The 19,970-nt window shown below is 47.2% G+C and overlaps 2 protein-coding genes across 3 annotated transcripts in view; both read left to right on the top strand.

The window, feature by feature from the left end:
• The window catches only part of POMT2 (protein O-mannosyltransferase 2), a 33,021-nt gene extending 27,605 nt beyond the window's left edge, over positions 1-5,416 (top strand). For both annotated transcript variants that reach the window (XM_027672407.1, XM_027672400.1), the window contains exon 21: positions 108-5,416. In XM_027672407.1, coding sequence (XP_027528208.1) covers positions 108-213 — 106 coding nt within the window. In that variant the 3' untranslated portion in view covers positions 214-5,416. The remainder of the gene's footprint in view (positions 1-107) is intronic.
• An 8,575-nt stretch (positions 5,417-13,991) lies between these two features.
• NGB (neuroglobin) lies at positions 13,992-18,951 on the top strand. Its single transcript, XM_027672384.1, has 4 exons — positions 13,992-14,179; positions 15,520-15,631; positions 17,036-17,155; positions 18,305-18,951. The coding sequence occupies exons 1-4, from the start codon at positions 14,073-14,075 to the stop codon at positions 18,449-18,451; spliced, it is 486 nt and encodes a 161-aa protein (XP_027528185.1). The 5' UTR covers positions 13,992-14,072; the 3' UTR covers positions 18,452-18,951.
• Positions 18,952-19,970: the final 1,019 nt, after the last annotated feature.

Below are 19,970 nucleotides of genomic sequence, written 5' to 3'. Positions count from 1 at the left end.
CCTAAAGACAAAGATTCCATAGGACATCTCTATGGACTAATCTGCTGCAAAGTTCTTGAAACAGAATACTGTGCAGTCCTTAATGGGCTTTTGATTTCTTTCCACAGCTTCTACCTCTTCCATCCTCTGTCCTATGGGATGATAGGACCTATGGCCTCTGACCCTAGCAGCCCCATGGCAGGGCTCCGGTGGATGGACTCCTGGGAGTTCTAGAGCCAACGAGGGAAGCCTGGGAACAGCAGATGAGAAGCATGAGATCTGCTGCAATGTCAGGCTGATTCTGGTGCTTTGAAAACTGAATACTCTGGAAAACTCTGGGTATAGGTAGCCCTGTTGCTTTGGCATTTGTTTGCACTGCCTGCATTGGAAGATGCAGAGGATGAGAAGGTCCCCTTAAATTAAAAGACTCATGTCCTGAATCCTTAGGTTATATTCATGGACAGCTGGCTGCTTAGATGTCAATTCTTTTGAGCAATATATACCAGTCAAACAGCAGTGGGGTTCCAGCAGTCAGAGCAGTAGAAGCTGGAGGCTGTCTGTAATTGCATGTACACCTATGTGTGTCTTCCTTCTTGTAATCTAAGCACCATTATAGTTGGAAAGCCAGACAGTGTCTGAGACCTTAGGACTTCTATCATGATTAACAACCTTTCTTTTGGTGAGGTTTTTGAAAGCATCCTGTAAGTATATGGGGACCTCCATTCTACCCTGCCCTGGCTATCTGCAGTTCTTTTGTTCTGACCCTGAATTTTTAGAATTTGACTGGAAGGAGTCTGCTTGAAATCTCTTGAGCCACTGTGCCTTACCTGTCTCCCAGGCCTTCTGCGTACAGAGATGAAATTGTTTAGCCTTATATACTGCCTTGCTTTCTGGTCACCTTTAATCATTTGTAACAGTTACCTAGCAGGCCTGTTTCCAGAGCCAGACTGTTCCAACTCAGCACTTTGTAGCTTCTTTGCAGTTCTGTCTGAAACTGCCAAGGAAATGCTGGTGGAAATGACAGGTGATTTATTTTCAGCCCCAGTATGCTGCGGAGACCAGCATGAGGGTGTACTAGAGACTGAAATGATAGCTTGGAAATTTTACAGACAGCTGTCATTCAGCTTTTGATCCCAGCTATTTCAGTGCCAGCACCTGTGCTTTTAGGGGAAGGCTTCGTCTTAAGGAATGTGACATCTGCAAAACTGGCTGCTGGTGCCAAGGTATCTGCTCACTGTATTCCCATATGGAAAAAGTTCCCTCTCAGAGGTTGCTGGACATCAAATTACTGTATTGAAGGAAATGTGAGGCCAAGCAAAAATTCTTTGTCTGTTAAGTGTCAAGAGCCATTGAATGTTGAATCCACCCCTTCCAAGAAATCAGAATTCAGTTTATCAGGTGCCTTTGTCCTGTGTTAGGTCTATTTTTGTACATGTTCCTTTTATTCCATCTCCTACTCTTCACCCAGTTTCAATTTCTTGTCACGATTCAAGTTGCTGCCTTGTAGCATCCAACGTGAATGACACTTAGACCCCACCTGTGTTCCTATATCAAGAAGTAATATTTGAAACTCTTTTGTGTATGTTTCAATGAACTCAAACCTTTCATTTCAGAGTTCTTGTTCTGCTTCACATCCTTTCATCAAAATTACAGGTGAGTGTGTCTGCCTTAAACATGAATTGTGCATTTATTTCTCTTACCAAATCTTGAATTCTAATGTATTTCCTACCACACAGAAGGTCTGCATTAGCATAGTTGTTCTGTGGGGGGTACTAGACTCCAGTCAGACTTGCTTTCATTCCGCTTCAATAGAGATCCATAGCATTGTTCAGTAAGGCAGCTGCTTGCTGTTGAAAGGCTCTGGCTTGGTATGTCACATCTCTCCAGAAGTTGACTCCTGTAGATACTAAGTCAAATAGGATGGACATGTGCTTTTGATTCTAAAGGTTTTGAGTTAATCACCTGCTGGTCATATAAGGTGGGAAGTCATTGCACTAATTAATTACTGGGTTTGATGATTCTTTTCCACTTGTTATTGCAGGAAGTGCTCTTACCTGCATGAGCCAGGGGCTCACCGTGGTGATATATAGGCAAGAAGGATGAGGGAGAAGGCTGCAAACTTCTTCAGATCCTGCTTGATCTGACAGTAGCTGCGAGTTGTTAACTGTTGGCAATGTGGAAGGCTGACAGTGCAGTGCTGCCTTTGTACCAGTGGGATTCAGCATCTTCTGCTCTTGGTGAGATTATTAACTTAATATTTTGCTGTCCTGAATCTGAGCTTTCCCTAGGGTAGTCCCATTTTCATGAGGAGGATTTGCCAAAAGAGCTGATAAAAGCTATGATTTAAAGTGCAGAGCTTTTTCCAGCACATATAATCCCACACTTGCTCTTAGCATTAACAACAAAGAACCCTTAAGAAACATGAGCATTTTGGAATGACAGTTTCTAGAACTCTTTATTCATCAGATTAAACCTATGGGAATGTAAAAATTGAGTCAGTAACCTTGATTTCTTCAGTTATTATGAAGGGGTCAGCTTTGTAGAAATTGCCTGAAGAAGATGAACCACTCTGTTCCTTGGCCAGGATCCCTCCATCCTTTATCACTAATAATCTTTTGGATGTGGATTGGCAGCTGAGTCCTAAAGGTGGCAAATATCATGCTCCCATCCCACCTTCCTATGCACAAGCCTAGCTTCTGTTTCAATACACACAAAGGTTTATTTTTCTTTAGGACTGTCATTTCAGAAATTCTCTGAGAGCATTAGATTGACATTGAGACTAATCTGTTTCTTAGGTCTTGAATGCTGGTAAGGGGATGGAGGCATACAGTGAAAAAAAATCTCGCTATTCCACAAGAGGGAGCAGCTTCCAGCAGAACTTTTTTTTCTTTTTTAATCTGGAGATAAAAAATTGAAAGATCTGTATTGAAGTCTAGAGAGCAGATGTTTCCTCTGTACCCTGTGGACTCCAAGGTTTAGGTTTTCAAGTAAGTGTAGACTGATGTAGGTCTGTCTTCTTTCAGGAGAAAAGTACTGACTTTTTTTTTTATTTTATTTTTTATTTTAGAATTTGACCTTCAATATTTGCTTCTTAAAACCTGTCAGGCCATAGCTGGAACATAATAGTAACTGATATTTTGTGAGGTCAAATAAAATAATTGGGATTCCATTACTGACTCTGTCTTAAAATGTCTGAGTAGTACAAACATGAGGCAATAGATGTAGGGCACTCTTTGCTTTCTGGATGGAATTTGGGCTGCTTCAGTTCAGCTTTTCCAGTTGTGCTTGTGGAATGAGTTCAGGTTTTGTTTTGAGGACTGCTTATTAGTCTTCCTCCCCAGTCATGTGGAAAATGGCTCACAGTACTTTCTGAGGCCAGAAGATGCAGTTCTCTGGAGCAGCTGCTCTCTTTGAACTTTGCCAGACAGGGCTCCTTTTATCACCGACAAAGTATTTCATCAAGTTGTATCTATGGATTCAAATCACAAAAAGCTGCAGGCTGCCACATTCCCTGGTTCAAATTCTTTTTTGTGTGTAAAATATCTTCAACTCTTCAGTCTTGGAAGGATAGGTAGAGGGCCCCTAGGCTCATCTAACTTTATCCTAGACAATCCATCCATCTTAAAAGGTTTCTGTTAACAGTCACTTCAGGACATCGATACACACATATCTACTGCAGCAGCAGGGACTGGCTTATTTCCAGGAACTGGACTACTCATTCTATGAGACAGGGATGTGACTGTGAGGAGGATTTGAATGGAGATTTCTGTGACAAGGTTGCTCTTGGTCCAGGTGGAGGACTTTGTGTCATCACTGCTCACCACCATTGTTTGCAGCCCCGTGGGTATGAGAGCCACCACGACTATCTTGTCTGTATAGGGTTTTCTTTTTGTGTCTTGATTGGAAAGGCTGATTGATGCACAAAGGGCATTGACAGGATCTACCTTTTTATATCTTCCTCCTTCCTTCTGCTTCTTCAGGTATGCCCAAAGTACAGGATGTGTCTTTGCTTTCCCCAGTTTTCAGGCTGTGCATCCATTTCATACAGGTGCCTGAACAAGGGGTAGGACAGGACATCTTGTAGAATCTTGAGTAAATGAATACCTGTAATCTGAGAACAAAACCAGAACCTTGTTATGGAAAGGTAAACAAATGCGTTACTTGACATTTCCCTCCTGTTCCTCCCGAATCCCTCTGAGAATCATTTTCAAGGGACCAACGCTTAACACAGAAAAACAGGCATTTACCTGAAATTCTCCATTGCCACACTTAGCAGCTTCCCTTCCATGCTGTACCTGAGTGACTTACCCTCTTGACTGGCACTCTGTGCACAAGCCCTGTTTCCTCCTCTCAGGATCCTGGCAATGTGAAAATCTCCTTAGCCCTGTGTCTCTGCCAGCTGGGGAATGTAGGTAAGATTATTTTTTTTTACCCCTTTACAGCAAGTGACCCCACACATGGGCAAGTGTGTCATGAAAGCAAAAGTGTGTGGACTGTTAGAACATAAGGTTCTTTCCTGCTGGGAAAGGAAGGCTGAGGATAAGAACACCACTTCCATAGCATACTTGCTGTTTTCAGCGGGGGACTGTGAACTGCAAGCAGTCAGGACTGAAAATTGTCTCTGTCTTCTTTAAAGTACTAAGACCTTGGTTGCGTGGTGGGTTGTGAGTTGCTTCACTTTTTAAACTTTTTTATGCTCTTTACTTGAATGTCAAGGGCTATGATTGTCACAAATAATATCTGAGGTGGTGATATATTAGTACAGATACCACTGCTGCTGAATTTGTAATTGTTCCTAAAACTTTGCCAAGTGAGGTTATTGTGTTTTACAAGAGTCACTGTTTGGAGCCATCCTTGGAGAACTTGCCCCTGGCAAGTAGCAGCAGTGAAAGCGGTTCCTTTGTAATTCTGTCCTGTATCCTGAACCTTTCTTACTAATGCTGTCTGTGTGTGCGTGCGTGCATCCGTCCACGAACTGAGTGTCTTCTAACCACAGCGCAATTACTGTATCATACAGTGTGGATGGGAGAATGTTCCCTTGAGCTATAAATGTGTTTTGTACAGGTGATAATGGAAAATGAGGTAGAATTTGGAATTTAATTTTGTAATAAATACCTCTTCTTGGAAGCATTCTCTTTGTGCCTAGATCTTGGGGTGGATTTTTTCCCGCTTTCCTCTCTTCCTCACATACTTGAAGTAGCAACATGAACTTTAAATGGACCCATTGCAGAGTTTGATCTAGGATAGTGATGATCTACATCAGCTTTTAGCACACAAGTAGTGTTGGACTACAATTCAAGGAGATCAGATTTTACTGCAATCCAGGCAATTGCTGGTAAGCACAGCAGGAAGTGAAACTGGTTTATTTGGATGAGAATAAAGTATGTTTGTTGAAGCAGGTTTACTTCTCCCTATTAAAGACCTGTTAAAATGTAAACATGTATAATGTGTCAGGTTTAATGGGTATTTTCATCAAGCTTCTGGTAGGTTACCTGTGAACACTTCGTTTGACAGATCAAGCACTTTATTCAGGAATCCAGCATTCTTCTATAATTCATTCTTGTTTTCAATCCATAGCATCCATAACACCAGGCTGGTGCACTGTTTTGTACAAATGAGGCCCTTACTGTGAAGTAAATGCAAGAATTTGTAATAAAACTGAAATGCTGAAAATCAGAATCTATCTCTACACAGGCTGTAGTGAGAGGCCAGCATATGCTTTTGAGTACAGTGTAATAGGGGATTGCTTGGGGTGGAACTAGATGGGAAAAACCAAAGTACAGCTGCCTTATCTGGGGCTACACATTGATGCCCAGATCAGTGCTGGAGAAGAGCCAACCAGTCTGTTTAGAGATGTTCCAAAGGCTGCTAAAGTAAAGCCAGGACAGCTAGGAACTGTACTATGTCCTGTACAGAGTGATACAATAGGCTACTAAATGGCTTCTGAAAAGCCTATTGACGTCTTGCAAGTTGGTCTTTGGATATTGTCTGATCAGGGCTGTTGTTCTGGAAGGAAGGACTGCTGATACAGAAGCTGTGCTAGAATGTAAGGAGATGACTGAAAGGAAAAAGAATGAAGTATTGTTCAGAAAATGCTGATAATATCTGGAGTAAAACTTTACTTCTCACTGCCCTCTAAAGGAAGAATGGCTTCTTTCTGTAGGTAAGTGATCTCACGTGGGCGTACACTGGTGAGCGATTCCAGTTTATATTTGATTTGAACCTGCCAGATTTCTAGGCTGCTAGATTCCAGCCATCACCCTGTTACATGTTCCTCAACAAGAACGAGGCTTTACAACCTGGTGTTTTAGTATAGATTTTGTGCTCTGTCTTCAAGCTGCTTTCTTAATCTTCTATTTTCTAACAAAATAGAAACTTTCAATGCAAGTTGAAGGTTACTTCCTCTGGCCGTTGATTTCCCATGCCCCTTCTCATTTTCTTCAGTTTACCCATATATTTCCCAAACTGTACACTGTCTTCCAACATCAGTCTCTCCAGTTCGATATGCTGAAATAAATCTTCTCTACACCTACCACTGCTGCCTGGTTTACAGCCAAGAATGTGGTTGAACATTTCGGAGTTGTTTTCTAATGCACCATCACTAACTCTGTAACTCTGGCCCATGTAATGCATGCTCTGGAAATAGAAAGTTTGTGCTTTATCAGAATGGGTGTAGTCTAACAAGTCTCGCAATTGCTGTAAATTGCTTTGTCCATTTTTACCCTTCTTGCAGTCATTGCTTTATCTCTAGATTTCATCCAAAGCCAGTCATCCTGCTGTCATGCAGCTGACAAAAGGTAGTCTTCAGGCTTCATTCACCTGATCTGTTTTTTTTACCATGTATTTTAGGATTAGGTAGTTATGAAGTACCTGGGCTTCTCCATTGACCAAAAAGGGAGTTTAGATTACTTGTCCATGTGAAAGCATCTGTGTTGGATCAGCTGAGTCCCACCCTGGCAGTGTGCTGATCCCTTGCAATGCTTTAGGGACAATAACTATTTGGTTATGAGGTGGAGAATGAAGCTAGCTGAGAATTGGGGAGACTTGGTTAAGATGAGAATGTGAACATGTATAAGATGGTATATCTTGACTTGTATTAGAAACAGTGTGGCCAGCAGGACCAGGGCAGTGATTGTTCCCTTGTACTCAGCACTGCCGAGGTCGTACCTTGAATCCCGTGTTCAGTTTTGGGGTCCCTCACTACAAGAAAGACACTGAGGTGCTGGACTGTGTCCAGAGAAGGGCAACAGAGCTGGTGAAGGGTCTGGAGCACAATCTTAGGAGGAGTAGCTCAGGGAGCTGGGGTTGTTTAGCCTGGAGAAGGGGAGGCTCAAGGGAGACGTTATCACTCTCTACAACTACCTGAAAGGAGGTTGTAGACAGGTGGGAGTTGGTCTCTTCTCTTAAGTAACAAGTGACAGGACAAGAGGAAATGGCCTGGTACCAGGGCAGGTTTAGATTGGATATTAGGAAAAAATTCTTCACTGAGAGAGTGGTCAGGCATTGGAACAGGTTGGCCAGAGAAGTGGTGGAATTACCAGCCCTTGAAGTGTTCAAAAAACATGTAGATGTGGCACTTGGGGACATGGTTTAGTGGTGAACCTGGCAGCGGACAGTTAATGGTTAACAGTTGGACTCAATGATCTTGGAGGTCTTTTCCAACCTTAACAATTCTATGATTCTGTGAACTTTAAGATTTATGAACTGTGTGAAAAGAGGCAAATAAGCGCAGCCCGAGTGCAGCTGAAGAAAGTGAGTTTAAACAATTCAATAACTTCCAGGCAAAACCCCATTGGAAACAAGTCTGAGAAGCAATATTTAAATAAAAGTCAACAAGAGCACAAGCACCACCTATCCCAGTGTAAGGCAAGGCCAGGAATAGCTAAAGAAGCCAAACAAAAGAAGCTGAGTAAGAAGTTATTAATTAACTTCAAATATGAGAGAGAAGCATCCAGAAAGTGAGAATGCAGGTTACTGAGGGCTGCTATGAGAGAGTCATGTGGAGGGGGAAAGAAAAAAGGCTGCTTCTCAAAATGAAGGCATAAAGAGCAATATCAAAGTTAATGAAAAACTGTCAGGACATAGGTAGTAAGAGATGCATCAAGAGTTAGATTGCTACTTGGCAGAGATGGAAAGGCATGAACTGATGGGTCACTGAAAAGTTGTGACCCACACAACTTCAAACACTTTTATAATAAATGCCCTACTGGGTTATTTTTCTTCTATGCCGGTTTTTATCAGGCTAGTTAGTTTTTTCCTTAATCATTCTGTTTGGTCTTTCTGAGTATTACCACATTTTATACTCCAAGTCTTCTGAAATACCTTTGTTTTGAGCATTATTAAAAAAATAAAATTAACAGCAAGGAGGTTGGAGATACCCTCAGGCACCTCTTGTAGGACTGCATCTGTGCCTGCTGATTTTAACTCTCTACTGCTAACAGTTGCTGTTTAACATCCTATTTAGTTACTAAGGGATTGGGAAGTGCTTTGTGATATGACATAGTACATCATTCTCCTCAAGATAGAACCTCAGTATTTATTCAACATTTAGGCCTCTTTGACTCTGGAGTTTGCAGGTGCAAAATTCCTCACTGAACTGGAAAATAATTTTTGACAAAACCCCAAAACTAGAATGGCTTAGATAGGTGAGGAGGAGAAGACCTCAAGCAGGAAAGGATCCTGCACATAGAAGGAATAACACATGGGGTTTGCTATGAGACCAGATGGCTGAGTGCAAAGCTGAAAGGTGGGAATGCTGGCACAGCCCTGCCATGAAGGAATGGGTGCAATGAAATATAAAATCTTTGTTTGAAAAGATCATGTAAAAAATGCTATTCCTGTAGACAACCACTGTAGGTCAAATGTTTGTAGGAGATGGTTTAATCAATAGTGTCAATTTAAAGTGCACGAAGGAGGGAGAGAACAGATGGAGTGGAGATCAGAGAGAAGATGATCAATGACAAATCAGAGATCAGCACCAGCAGCGCTTCTGAAACAAGTCAAACTCACAGCAGGAAAACTACAGAGGAGGGTCCACATTGAGTAAAGCATCCTTTCACCAAGCTTTTGCCATGATGTTTCAGCAGCCGAAGGACGATCCAGTCCAGAAGCATAAGGACTATCAGAGGAAGACCCAAGACCATGTGCACCATTCCTAGGTAGGACAGAAGCCAGGTAACTGTGCTAACACAATGTTGTCAGGCATATTAGCTAGAGCACCATGCTAAGCAGATGAGGCTGGAGAGCTTTGGGACCACAGGTGCTTGCATCCCACCAGCTTGGAGTGCGTACACATCTGTAGTTGTGTCTTATGACAAAATTCATCTTGTGTGTCAAGACTGACATGGTTGATATACTCTGTGAACTCACTTTGGTAGAGTGACTTACAAAAGGCAGAGTTTGCTTCTTGGAAGATCAGCCTGGTGGTGATGGATTATCACTGTGCTAGACAGCACAAGGTGAGTAATAACTGGGATAAGGTCTGAGCATCTCTCAAGTGCCAGACCTGGTCCAACAACCTGGTGTCGTCCCGTTTGGCTTCTCTCACCAGTTCGTGCCCTGTCATCCTTGTAGTGTTTTCACCTGCTGGCCACAGGAGATTCAAGATAAAACTGGCAATATCTAGTAGCAAATTAAAGTCAAAAGGAGTTTTCATTTTATTCTGCTACTGAATCCTCTCCCATACATTGCTCCTTCTCCCTCTGCCTATCCCTCTTCCCTTAGCCCAGATCCCCAAGGTTGGTAGTGCTGCCCTGTCCTCTCCACAGTCATGGTGGCAGCCAGCAAGCTCTGCAGCTTGCCTTAATCATTTTATGGACAAGATTATTCCCTCCTGCATTGCTTTTGATTCTTGTTATGCAACTGTATTTCGTGACTTGCTTTGCTACTGAGCTGTGCCACATCATGGCCTGAGGGGATAGCTTGAGAAGACTGCTGGGAGCATTGCATGAGTTCTGATCCCACCTGAGGATGGGGATGGGAGTCTGGAAAAACAGGAGCTGTCACGGTCTGAGGTTTTCAGACTGGGGACAAGAAGAAAGAAGGGGATTAGGCAAGCCCAGGAGTTTGTATAAAAAGTGAGCAGGGAGCCTGAGGCAGCTAGATCAGAGTATCATTATTCATGAAGACTCACAGATGTAGAATTGGAAATGAGCACAAGTTCAAAGGGGGATATGGGTTTGTTAGTACAGCAGCTGGGATGAAAACTGATGGTGCCACAGCAGCACATGCAAAGCAGTTGTTCCTGGGCCAGGCAGATAGGGCCTCTCTGGGCAGGAAGGGTTGTTCTCCAGGTGCTGTGAACCCTGACTTCAGGGCTGGGGACTGGCATTTGTGAGCTTATTCTTAGTTCTGTCACACTGTTTTATGAGATTGGGCAAGTTTCTTTCCATGTGGTAAACTGAGACAGAGAACAAGTGAAGCTGACACTTGGCAAGGGCAGTTATGAGTGTTGGTACTGTAACTTGAAGGGGCTATAGATTACAATAATGAGACTCACTGCAAACTAAAAACATAAATGTGTTCTCCTAAAGCACAAAAGAGTGTTACCATCCTCTTTGCATGTCAGTGAGTTTCTCCAGAAACTTCCCTCCCCTTTCTCTAAGTAGTCTACAGATGATTTTGGAGCAGTCTATGCTGCTGACCCAGTTGTTTTTCACTCACGAGAGTTCTAGGGATGGTCTTGTAGAAATCCAAGAACAGCTCAGAAAAGAGCTGAGCTGACAGGTTAGGTGCATGAAGCCAAGGGAGCTGGAAAGCATCGCAGGAAACCCTCCGACCATGGAAACATTTGCAGTGGTCAACCTCTTGCTGAGATTCTCATGCTTGAAGGCTCACAAAACATTTGGAACAAGAAGGGAGGTTTCCTTGTTTGTTTTTCGTTGTACTTTAAATCCTCTCTGGACTCCACTTGTGGTCTCAGAACCTCAGTGCTGTGACAGCAGTAGGAACTCCACTGACAGCCACGTAGCTGCAAGGGAGAAGCTGCTTTGCACACAGAGAAGAGCACCATGTCTCCCAAACCCTTGCTCTTTCAAGTCATGTGAATGGTGGTTCATATGTTTCTTACCTCTGTCTCACACATCAAGTCCCTCCTTGCAGCTCCTTCCTCCTGTGCTGGAAGACCTGTGCTGTACAGGTTAAAAAATCCTGGTTTTATTAAGGGAGGGAACATGCGCCAGTGCCAAAAGGCAGCAAAGGGATGGATTCACCGTTCAGAGAGTCAGGGAAGGTGGGGAAACTGCTCCCGAATGTATCCAGCCCAGAAGGAGCTGTTGCTGAGGGAAGCAGGGAAGAAATTAAGAGTTCTTAGACTGCTGTCATACCAGCGTGAGGTTTGGGTGCCAGCAGGAGGGTATGGCCAGCACATTGCCCCTTTCATCAGCTGGGGTACCTGTATTTCTCATGGAAGGAAGGCATGTCGTGCTGAGCAGTCTCATTGCTGCCGTTATGTCTGGTGTGTTCTGACCCTTGTGCTTTGTCTGCGCACGCTCAGCGTGCAGCCACCATCTGCAGCACAGAGGGAAGGTGCAGGGGGAAGGCTTGGGACAAGATTCACCATTTTCTCTTGCCATCATGGCTTCACTGGTATTGTCTGAGACACCCTTGCCATCAGGAGCAATGGCTGAACCTCTACTTTGTTTTTGCCCTGGGGCAGGGTAGCTGATATAGTGCCTATGTGGATGCAAGGAAAGGTGTCCTACATCCCAACTAATCTGCAGGAGCTGATCACTCTTAACTAAAACAACTTGTTTTTGAGGTATTTCTCTTCCTCCACTATCAGCCAGGTCTGAATGTACTCAAAATGTTGCTAGGCAAATACTCAGCCTTGTTTGCTGCTCTGACTTCACATATGTGCGTCAACTCTGCTCCTCAGTATCCTGTGGCCTGGGATGACTCTCCAGGATGGAGATGAAAGGATGGGGCACTGGAAAGGATGACTCCTGATGTTTTCAGACTGGGGACAAGGAGAAAGAAGGGGATTAGGCAAGCCCACTGCCTATCTGTTCTTCTACCCTTTCTTGTTAGCAGCGCCAGGCTGTACTGTCCAGCCAGGCTCTGGTGAAGCTCGACAGCTGTGTGGTTGACAACTGGTTGAAATGTCAGAGTACCTTGTGCAGATGACACATGATGACACTTCATGCTCTTTGCTGGTGTGCTCGATCAGCTGCAAGATAGATAAAGGTTAGTGTTTGCGTTGGCACTACTGGGCCAACGTTTGCCCTGCTCAGATTAACCCGGTATTTCCCGCTGCTTTCCTAGCTGCCCTTTCAGGCTCCTTGCAGTTTCAGCAGTTACCATCACAGTGATTTATCATCACTGCCCAGTGGGAACGTTCCCTTTGCAACCACACAGCTAAGACACTGTTTTTAGTGGGAACTTGTCCTGGACTAGAAGATGGTGGCCAGCAGCAGGAAGCACTGCAGGCTGGCAGGTTGTGTGTTTTGACTCCCCAGCTATGAGATGGCCCTTCATCTCATGACTTTTCTTTATTATTGAATGCTTTCAATTTATCCCCTGTTCTCTAAGAATATAGATGTGTAGAGATGGTATGCTTTTTGGGGTTTTCTTAGTTTGAAAGGTAAAATGCTGTATTTCTAAGAGGAGTCATGATTTAACAGAAGCCATTTGCATTTTCCCAGGACTTGGAACCTTTGACATTAATTAAGTCTTTTCTAGCAATGGCATTTAACACACAGTGTACTTGTGACATCATTTGTTTTCTGGCTCAGTGATCTGACAGTTCAATGTTTTTCTGAGTTTGTTGGACTCTTCCTTCAAGAGCCCAGCTTTAGGACAGGGTTCTTCAGCCTCCTCTAACCCTTGTGGAGCTTTTCCTATGCAGCATCTTGTCTGGTCTGCACTGAAAATACGAGGTCTCAAAATCCTGAGGAAACGGGTAATTTATTCTGACACTTGCAGAGCCATCTCGGGTGGCTTACTGCTGTCACTGCAGTCAGTGCTGTCACTCCAGCTCTATAGGAGAAAGACCCCTGGGAGACAAGCTGGGGTTGGAATGTAGCATTGTGCCTTTGAACTTGTCTCCTCCCAGACATTATTTTCAGTACTCCTTTATGCCTACACTGAGTCAATGTGTTCTTGGGTTGTGTTGGAGGCTGTTGTCTTCTCTCCTGATTACAAGAAATAATTATGTCTGATGTACAGAAACAGAACTTGTAACAAGATCAGCACAACTGTTATTTTTGTGCAGACTGCAATGGTTTCAGTAATATTTGTGCTTTTGTATTGCTTGCATCCTTATGAAAACCTTAACTTTCCTGACTTCTGTTGTGCTGCTTGAGACCTCATTTGCCCCTTCTTGCTTTGTTTCCTCTGTGCTGCCTACATCCTGGGGCCAAATTAAGCAGTGTCTGAACAAGAAAGAGAATCTGTGCATCCTGAACACAATTGACAAAGATGATATGTATTCCGATCTGTTATTAACAACTTTGTCTGGTTTAGCTGTCTTAATTAGCCCCAAATTAAATACGTACTTTGCAGTGTCTAGACTGCGTCTGCCTATGGAAATAGCAGGTGGCTGCGTGGCATCCAGTCTCAGTGGAAGTGGCCAAGAGCAAGAGGATGGCGGAGCATCGCTGAGGCCCTCCCAAGCAAAGTTACACTCAGAAGGAGCTGTGCTGAATGGTGAGGGAAAGCGTCCGGGTCCCGGTGGTCCCCTCGCTGGCACGGCTCTGCGGTGCTGCTTCGCTCGTAAAATCAGGTCGACGGGAAATGTCAACCGTGAATGAGCTGAACTTTCTGCTCTGCCCTGCGGACCCGGGATAAGGAGGTTTGGGGATTTTGAATTTCGTTTTTCTTCCTTCCCCCGAATGGGAAATACTCGGTGAGCTCTTCCTTCCCCGGCCGGGGCAGCCGCGGGTGATGCAGAGGGGCTGCGGGACGGGGCGGGGCAGGGCAGGGGCGGCGAGCGGGGAGCGGATGCCGCCGGGGCGGGGGGCGCGGGGGCCGCGGGGGCAGGGCCCCCCCGGCGGAGCGAGGGGCGGGCGGCTGCCGCTCGCCGGCCCCTCCGCTCGCGGAGCCCGCGGTACCAGCGCCTCGTCTCGCCTCGGGCGGCGAGAGGCAGGGCCCCCGCCATGGAGAGTGGGATGCCGCTGACGGGCGGGCAGCGAGCGCTGATCCGGGAGAGCTGGCGGCGGGTAAGCGGCAGCCCCGAGCAGCACGGCCTCGTCCTCTTCGCCAGGTGAGCGCGGCGGCGCGATGCGGACACCGGCACCCCGGACCGACCCGTGCGGGAGGGATGGACGGGGTCCGCTTCTTGGAGAGAAACGCTTCCCTGTGCTTGGCGACGGCTCCCAGAGAGCTCCCTTCCTCTGGCCTCTCTCCGCTCCCGAGAGCAACCGGGGCCGAAGCCCCTCCGTCGCCCAGCCGCGGATGCCATGGGGCAGCGGCGTGGGGCAGTGCTGGGCTCCGCTCCGCGCTGCTCCCCCGCCTTTCCCACCCTCTGCCAGTGAGAACTTTGTTACGCGGAGACGGAGGGTGAGAGAGAAGCGGCGGGCAGGGTTTGTGCGTTTCTGCCCGCTGATCCCCTGCCTTGTCACCACGACTTCTGCTGTTTGAAGGGCTGCTTGCACCCTCGGCTCTGGGAAGCGTATGGAAGGGGCCGCCTGACCGTTCTCTGATCAGGGAACTGCTGCACAGCCCCAGGCACAGATTTGGCCGCCGGGGAGGAATTCAGTGTCAGGGCAGAGGAAATGGTGTGCCGGGGGGAATGACTGATACCTAGCTTCTTGCCTGTGCTAAACAGATTAATATATCAATTATGTGAAGAGAAAAAGGAAAAATCAATGAAAAGTCATTTAAAAAGAACAGTTGGAGAGTTGATGAGCAGCTTCCGAACAAGTGGGATCCTCCCAGAGCAGGACTAGAGCAGTGACAGCAATGTGGGGGGACAGGGATGCAGTAGTTTAATGTACAGGATGATGAGAAGAGAGACTGTCTTGCCTGAATTCCCTGTGGCCTGTTAGATCTACCTGGATGACTGCTATTGAGGCTTATATGTGCCTGACATGCAGGGGCAGGGAAGATGGAGCAGGGGCGGGGGGGTGGGATGGGAGCTGGTGAAGGTATCAGAGAGTGTCTGAGTTTGTGCATGTCCCCTTGCTCCAGACAGCTGCTGGAGCTTGGAGATCTTCCCTGATTTGTGAGCTTTTGGGTTCAAGGGGATCAAGAAGTGGGAATGGGAAGAGTTGAGCCAACAACCAAGACTCTGGGGAGAAGGGCTAGGCTGGGAGGAACTCCATTGAGCTGGGACTGGTCCTCAGGTGCCATAGACATGTATCTGAGAGCTGGAGTTGTGGGCCAGGGAAGTAGAGAGGTTTTTGCCTATAGCTAATCTGGATTGCCCAAAACCAAAACTTTTCAAAACTTTTGAATCCTTTACAGGTGGGAGGGTTCAGTAGGTGGGAAGGGAGGTAAAAGGGGGCTGTGGTTGTGCTGCTGATGGGGTTGTTCCTGGGGTGAGTAGGGCTTTAAATAAAGCTGAGGAAGTGAGAAGATGGGGGTTCTTTCTTGCTTTTGCAGATTGTTTGACTTGGATCCTGACCTGTTGCCCCTTTTCCAGTACAACTGCAAGCAGTTTGCCAGCCCTCAGGAGTGCCTCTCTGCCCCTGAGTTCCTGGATCACATCAGGAAGGTGAGAGAGGTGCTATGGCATGGCTGGAGCACAGTCTCCATGGAGGAAGAAGCCCTTAGGCAATGACTTGAGACTGTGGTGTGTCTTAGCAGGGAATGCATGGGAAGTTTCCTCCTGAGATGGCAACTGCAGGGGTTATTTTTGCTAGCAGAAGGCACTATTGCCAGGACAAAATGTCCTACAACAGTGGGGAGGGGATGAGGATGCGGGTTGTGGTGGCTAAGAAGCACCATGCTGATTTTCATGCCCTTGTCTGAGAGTGAATTGCCTCCTGTGAAAGCTGGAAGCCTCCTTCTCCTACCTGAGTGAGCTGCCTCAAGGAGCTCACTTCTGTCCAGACAAGGACTGAAGCCCTCTGCTTGGCCACATGCTGACCAGGAGTTGGCACAGAGCTGGACAGTGGACCAGGCTTGCATGGACCCATTAATGTGGAGAGGCTCTTGGTGCAGCTGCAGAGCCAGAAGGCCCACAACATCTCTCAGAGAGCCTCTGAGCACAGCCTTGGCTTGCAGATGCTTTCATAAACTGCCTGGCTCCATCTTAAACCAGTTTGGTGCCTTGCTTGCCTGTCTTTATTCCTTGTAAGAGGCTGTTTCAGGACTGTGCTCCTCTGATAGCTGCAAGCATTTTATTGTTTTCCAGCCTCTGTTTGTTGGCAAAGTTAAGTCCATTTTTACTTCTATTATTGCTTTGAGCTGACATAGCTATTTGCTCTTGTTGGAGATAAATTCCCTGTTGAAATTATAGGGCACAATTCTATTACCCCTTGGCTTTGCCAAGATAACCATGCCCTGGCTTTAATCTCTTCTTCTAATTTTGTATGTCTGTTCCCTTCATCCTTCATTACATTTCTCTGTCCTGTTTCCATTTGGTTCTTGATGCTCCTGGGAGAGACCATGTGGTATGTACTTTACCAGCCCAAGTCAAGAGACCTGGCTGTACTATCCACCCCATATCTTCAAATACCTTGGCTGATCTTAGAATCAGAGTGGCCTTATTCACAATTGCGCCATCTTGGCAACTCCTAGTTGAAAACTCCAGTCCTAGCAACTTCCAGTCTTCCCATACAGTTGTCCTGGGGTTCTAACAGTTGTAATGACTGCATCTGTATTAGGTCTTAGCCTGCAGCTGCTCTGCTATAGGGCTGTTTACCCTCTCTAGGACAGGGTGGTTAGCAGTGCTGCTTGCTGTGCATCTCTGGCAGTGTCCCATGGAAGGATGTGGTGTGTGCTGCTGCCAGCATGCCTCACTGATTTGACACACGGATCACAGTAGAGCAAAGGAAAGCTCAGAGGGCATCTGCTGGGCTGGGAGCGGGTCAGGCTGACAAGGGTGAAGTAGAAGAGTCAGACTCTTTGTTCCTCTTGCTGTTAATGCCATTCTGCCTTTCTGCTCCTGCACCAGGTGATGCTGGTGATTGATGCTGCTGTGAGCCACCTGGAGAACTTGTCTTGCCTGGAAGAGTATCTCTGCAACCTTGGCAGGAAGCACCAGGCAGTTGGTGTGAAGACTGAGTCTTTCTCGGTGAGGTGTCCTCTCTTGTTCCGTTGCAGCTGTGTTTGTGCATCTCTGCCTGCAGCCCTTGGCTGTCCCCATCCTTATCCTAGGTTCAACTGGCCGGAGAGAAAGCTGGTGGCTCACGGCATCCCACCCAAGGTGCTGATAAGTATGTAGTGACATTTGCCCAATGAGGGAAGCCCTTGAGGTCCCCTCATTTTCTGCCCTTCCTCAGTAAGCCCAGGGAGAAAGGACAGATGGGCGCAAGGCATTTCCACTCTTTGAAGAGGACCATGGTTTGGGGCACTGCAGTCTCTTCTGTGACACAGGGCTTCAGGCTCAGCCTTTGCCCTGGATCTCTGCATCAAATGCTCTGGGCAAACCTTGCCGCATCGGGAAAAGGGAGCATCCACTTCTCTGTGTCTGCACTGAGATGGGGTTGCTGCACCCCAGCCCCTTCTTCCTCCATGGCAGTAAGACCTGAGCATCTTCCATATTAAACCCTTGCTTACTCCTCTCCTGCCAGCAAACATTGACAGAAATGCTGGATAATTCAGCAGGGAACGGTAGGTTGAAGAAAAGGTTTCTAACCAACACATGGCTCACTCCTGATACTGCTAGTTTTTGTCCTCTTCAGTGGGAGCAGGGTGCCTTTTGTTTGTGGTAGTGATCCCCACCAGCCCTGCCCTCAGTGTGTGGGTGCCCCTGCATGGGGTTGCTCATAGCTCTGTGAGGAGCAGTGCCCTGTGGAGAAGCCTGAGAGGCATCAAGGCAGGCCCTAAGCATCCAGCCTGGGATCTGACCTGCTCTCCTGACATCGGGACATTGCTCAGCTCTGCTGCTTCACTGCTATGCCAAGGGATGGGGCCGTCTACTTGCATGTGGGAGCCGTGGAGGATGGATGTGTCTCTCTCCCCTGGTGTTGCATGCATGGTGTCAGCCCTTGCTCCCTGCCTTGCCCTCCCCAGTCACCCAGTGTGTGGGATGAGGGCCTGCATAGGGCAGGGAAAGGGATGACGGGCTGGCTCTGGGTCCCCTCTGAGCTGCCAGGGATGGGAGGCCTGGTACTGCTAGTGGAGGAGGAGCAGGTGCCCTGCAATGGGAGAAGTCAAAAAAGGTGGTGAAGTGAGACAAGGGACTGATGCTGAGCTTGACATCTCCCTGTTTGGTTTGCAGACTGTTGGTGAGTCCTTGCTGTACATGCTGGAGAAATGCCTTGGCACTGCCTTCAGCCCAGAGGTGCAGGAGGCTTGGAGCAAACTCTACAGTGCTGTGGTGAAAGCCATGCAGCGCGGCTGGGACACCCACCCAGAAGGGGACTAGATCTTCCCAGCCATCCCTGTCCCTGACCATGCAGCAGTCCTGAGCACAGGGAGCACTCACGCCACACTCTCTGCCTCTCCCTACCTGTCTCTCTCTGTGCACCAGCCCATTGCTGTCTCCACTGGTCACATGTGCTTTGGGGCTCTCACAGTGATTCAACCTTGCTTCAACACATCTCTGCCTTTGGTAAGGGCTGGCAGGGTACGTCCCTGAAGTGAAGCCTGGGTGTGCAGCAGCACAGGTATGCCACCCTGCCCCAAGTTACTTTGGGCTAGTTGGAGCACCAACACCCATGAACCTACTCTGTTTTTTAGCTGGCTTATCTTCCCTCCTCTGACTACCCACCCTAGTTAGGTGACAGCTGGCATAGGCCTCTTGGGCTTATTTGCCTGAGATCCTATTTGCTGTGCCTGTACTAGCCAGGTCTGGCACTGCTCGCTCCTCCTGCGCTGCTGTGTCTGGTTCAGCTGTGGCAGTGATGGATTTGGCTCCCTCCAGGGGCAGGGGCAGGGGCAGGGGCAGGAGCAGGGGCAAGGGCAGAGGGAGGGGCAGGGGCAGCAGAGGTGAGGGCTGGTCACACCATGAGGCTTTTCCCCCTTTCCCTTCACCAACACATCACTAACAGATGGTTAATCCTGGTGCTCTCTTCAGCCTTGCCTCTGCCCTAGATCGGATCCATGGTTTTCCCTGTGTCAGGTTGGCCACAAGTCAGTAGGTTTCCTAGGGATGATTCAAGCAGTGGTGTCACATTAGTCTGGGCTGCCAGCTGAAAGGCTTTGTGTTGGTTTGGCCAGTTGGTTTAATCTTAGAGCCACCTGAAATGCAGCAGCAGTGTCTGTTTACTGCTTTGTGTTGAGGAGAATAAAGTAAATACAAGGCAAAGATGTCTTAAAATAAAAATGAAGGTTGCAATCATGTCATGGCAACAGCTTCCAGAAATTCTGGCTCTTGGCCAGAGGAAGCATAGCTGGAATCTTTCTGCTGATGCTGTCAGAACCTGGAGTGCTTCCCAGCTGCACACAGTACCCATGTGCAGAGTTCCTCACCCTCACAGGAATGAGAAGATAGCATCTGCCAGAAAAAATCCCAGAAAATGGCTGAGAAGCAGTACCTGAGGGCTCTGGGGAAAGCTGAGCTTGAGCACTTTAAGGAAGTGTTCATCTTTATGTTGAAGTCACTGTGGAACAGGCAGAACCATGTTGCTAGCCAACACTAGCCCCAGAGCAAGGATATGGAGCAATTTTTTGGTTACAGGGGGATGCACAGGAGGGGTCTGATGTTGAGGGCTGAGATGGTCCTGTTCTGGAGACACATTCCTCCAATACTCAGATGTCCTCCAGGCTGGGGCAGGAGAAGGCTCCCAAGCCCATGCCATGGAGGGAATGATGAGTCTCTGATTTCCTGATACCAGGCCTGATGGTAGCCATGGGCTTCCAGCAAGCAAAGAGCCTTCCAGCTGTGTTTGGTAGGCAAACTGAGAGGTGCTGTAGATCAGGCAGTGAACATCCCCATGTTCATT

Source organism: Neopelma chrysocephalum, unplaced genomic scaffold, assembly GCF_003984885.1.
Source record: "Neopelma chrysocephalum unplaced genomic scaffold, ASM398488v2 Primary Assembly neopelma1_24, whole genome shotgun sequence".
NCBI classification, from domain to species: Eukaryota; Metazoa; Chordata; class Aves; order Passeriformes; family Pipridae; genus Neopelma; species Neopelma chrysocephalum.
The sequence above is the reverse complement of the archived record's forward strand: the minus strand, read 5'-3'. Positions and strand labels throughout refer to the sequence as shown.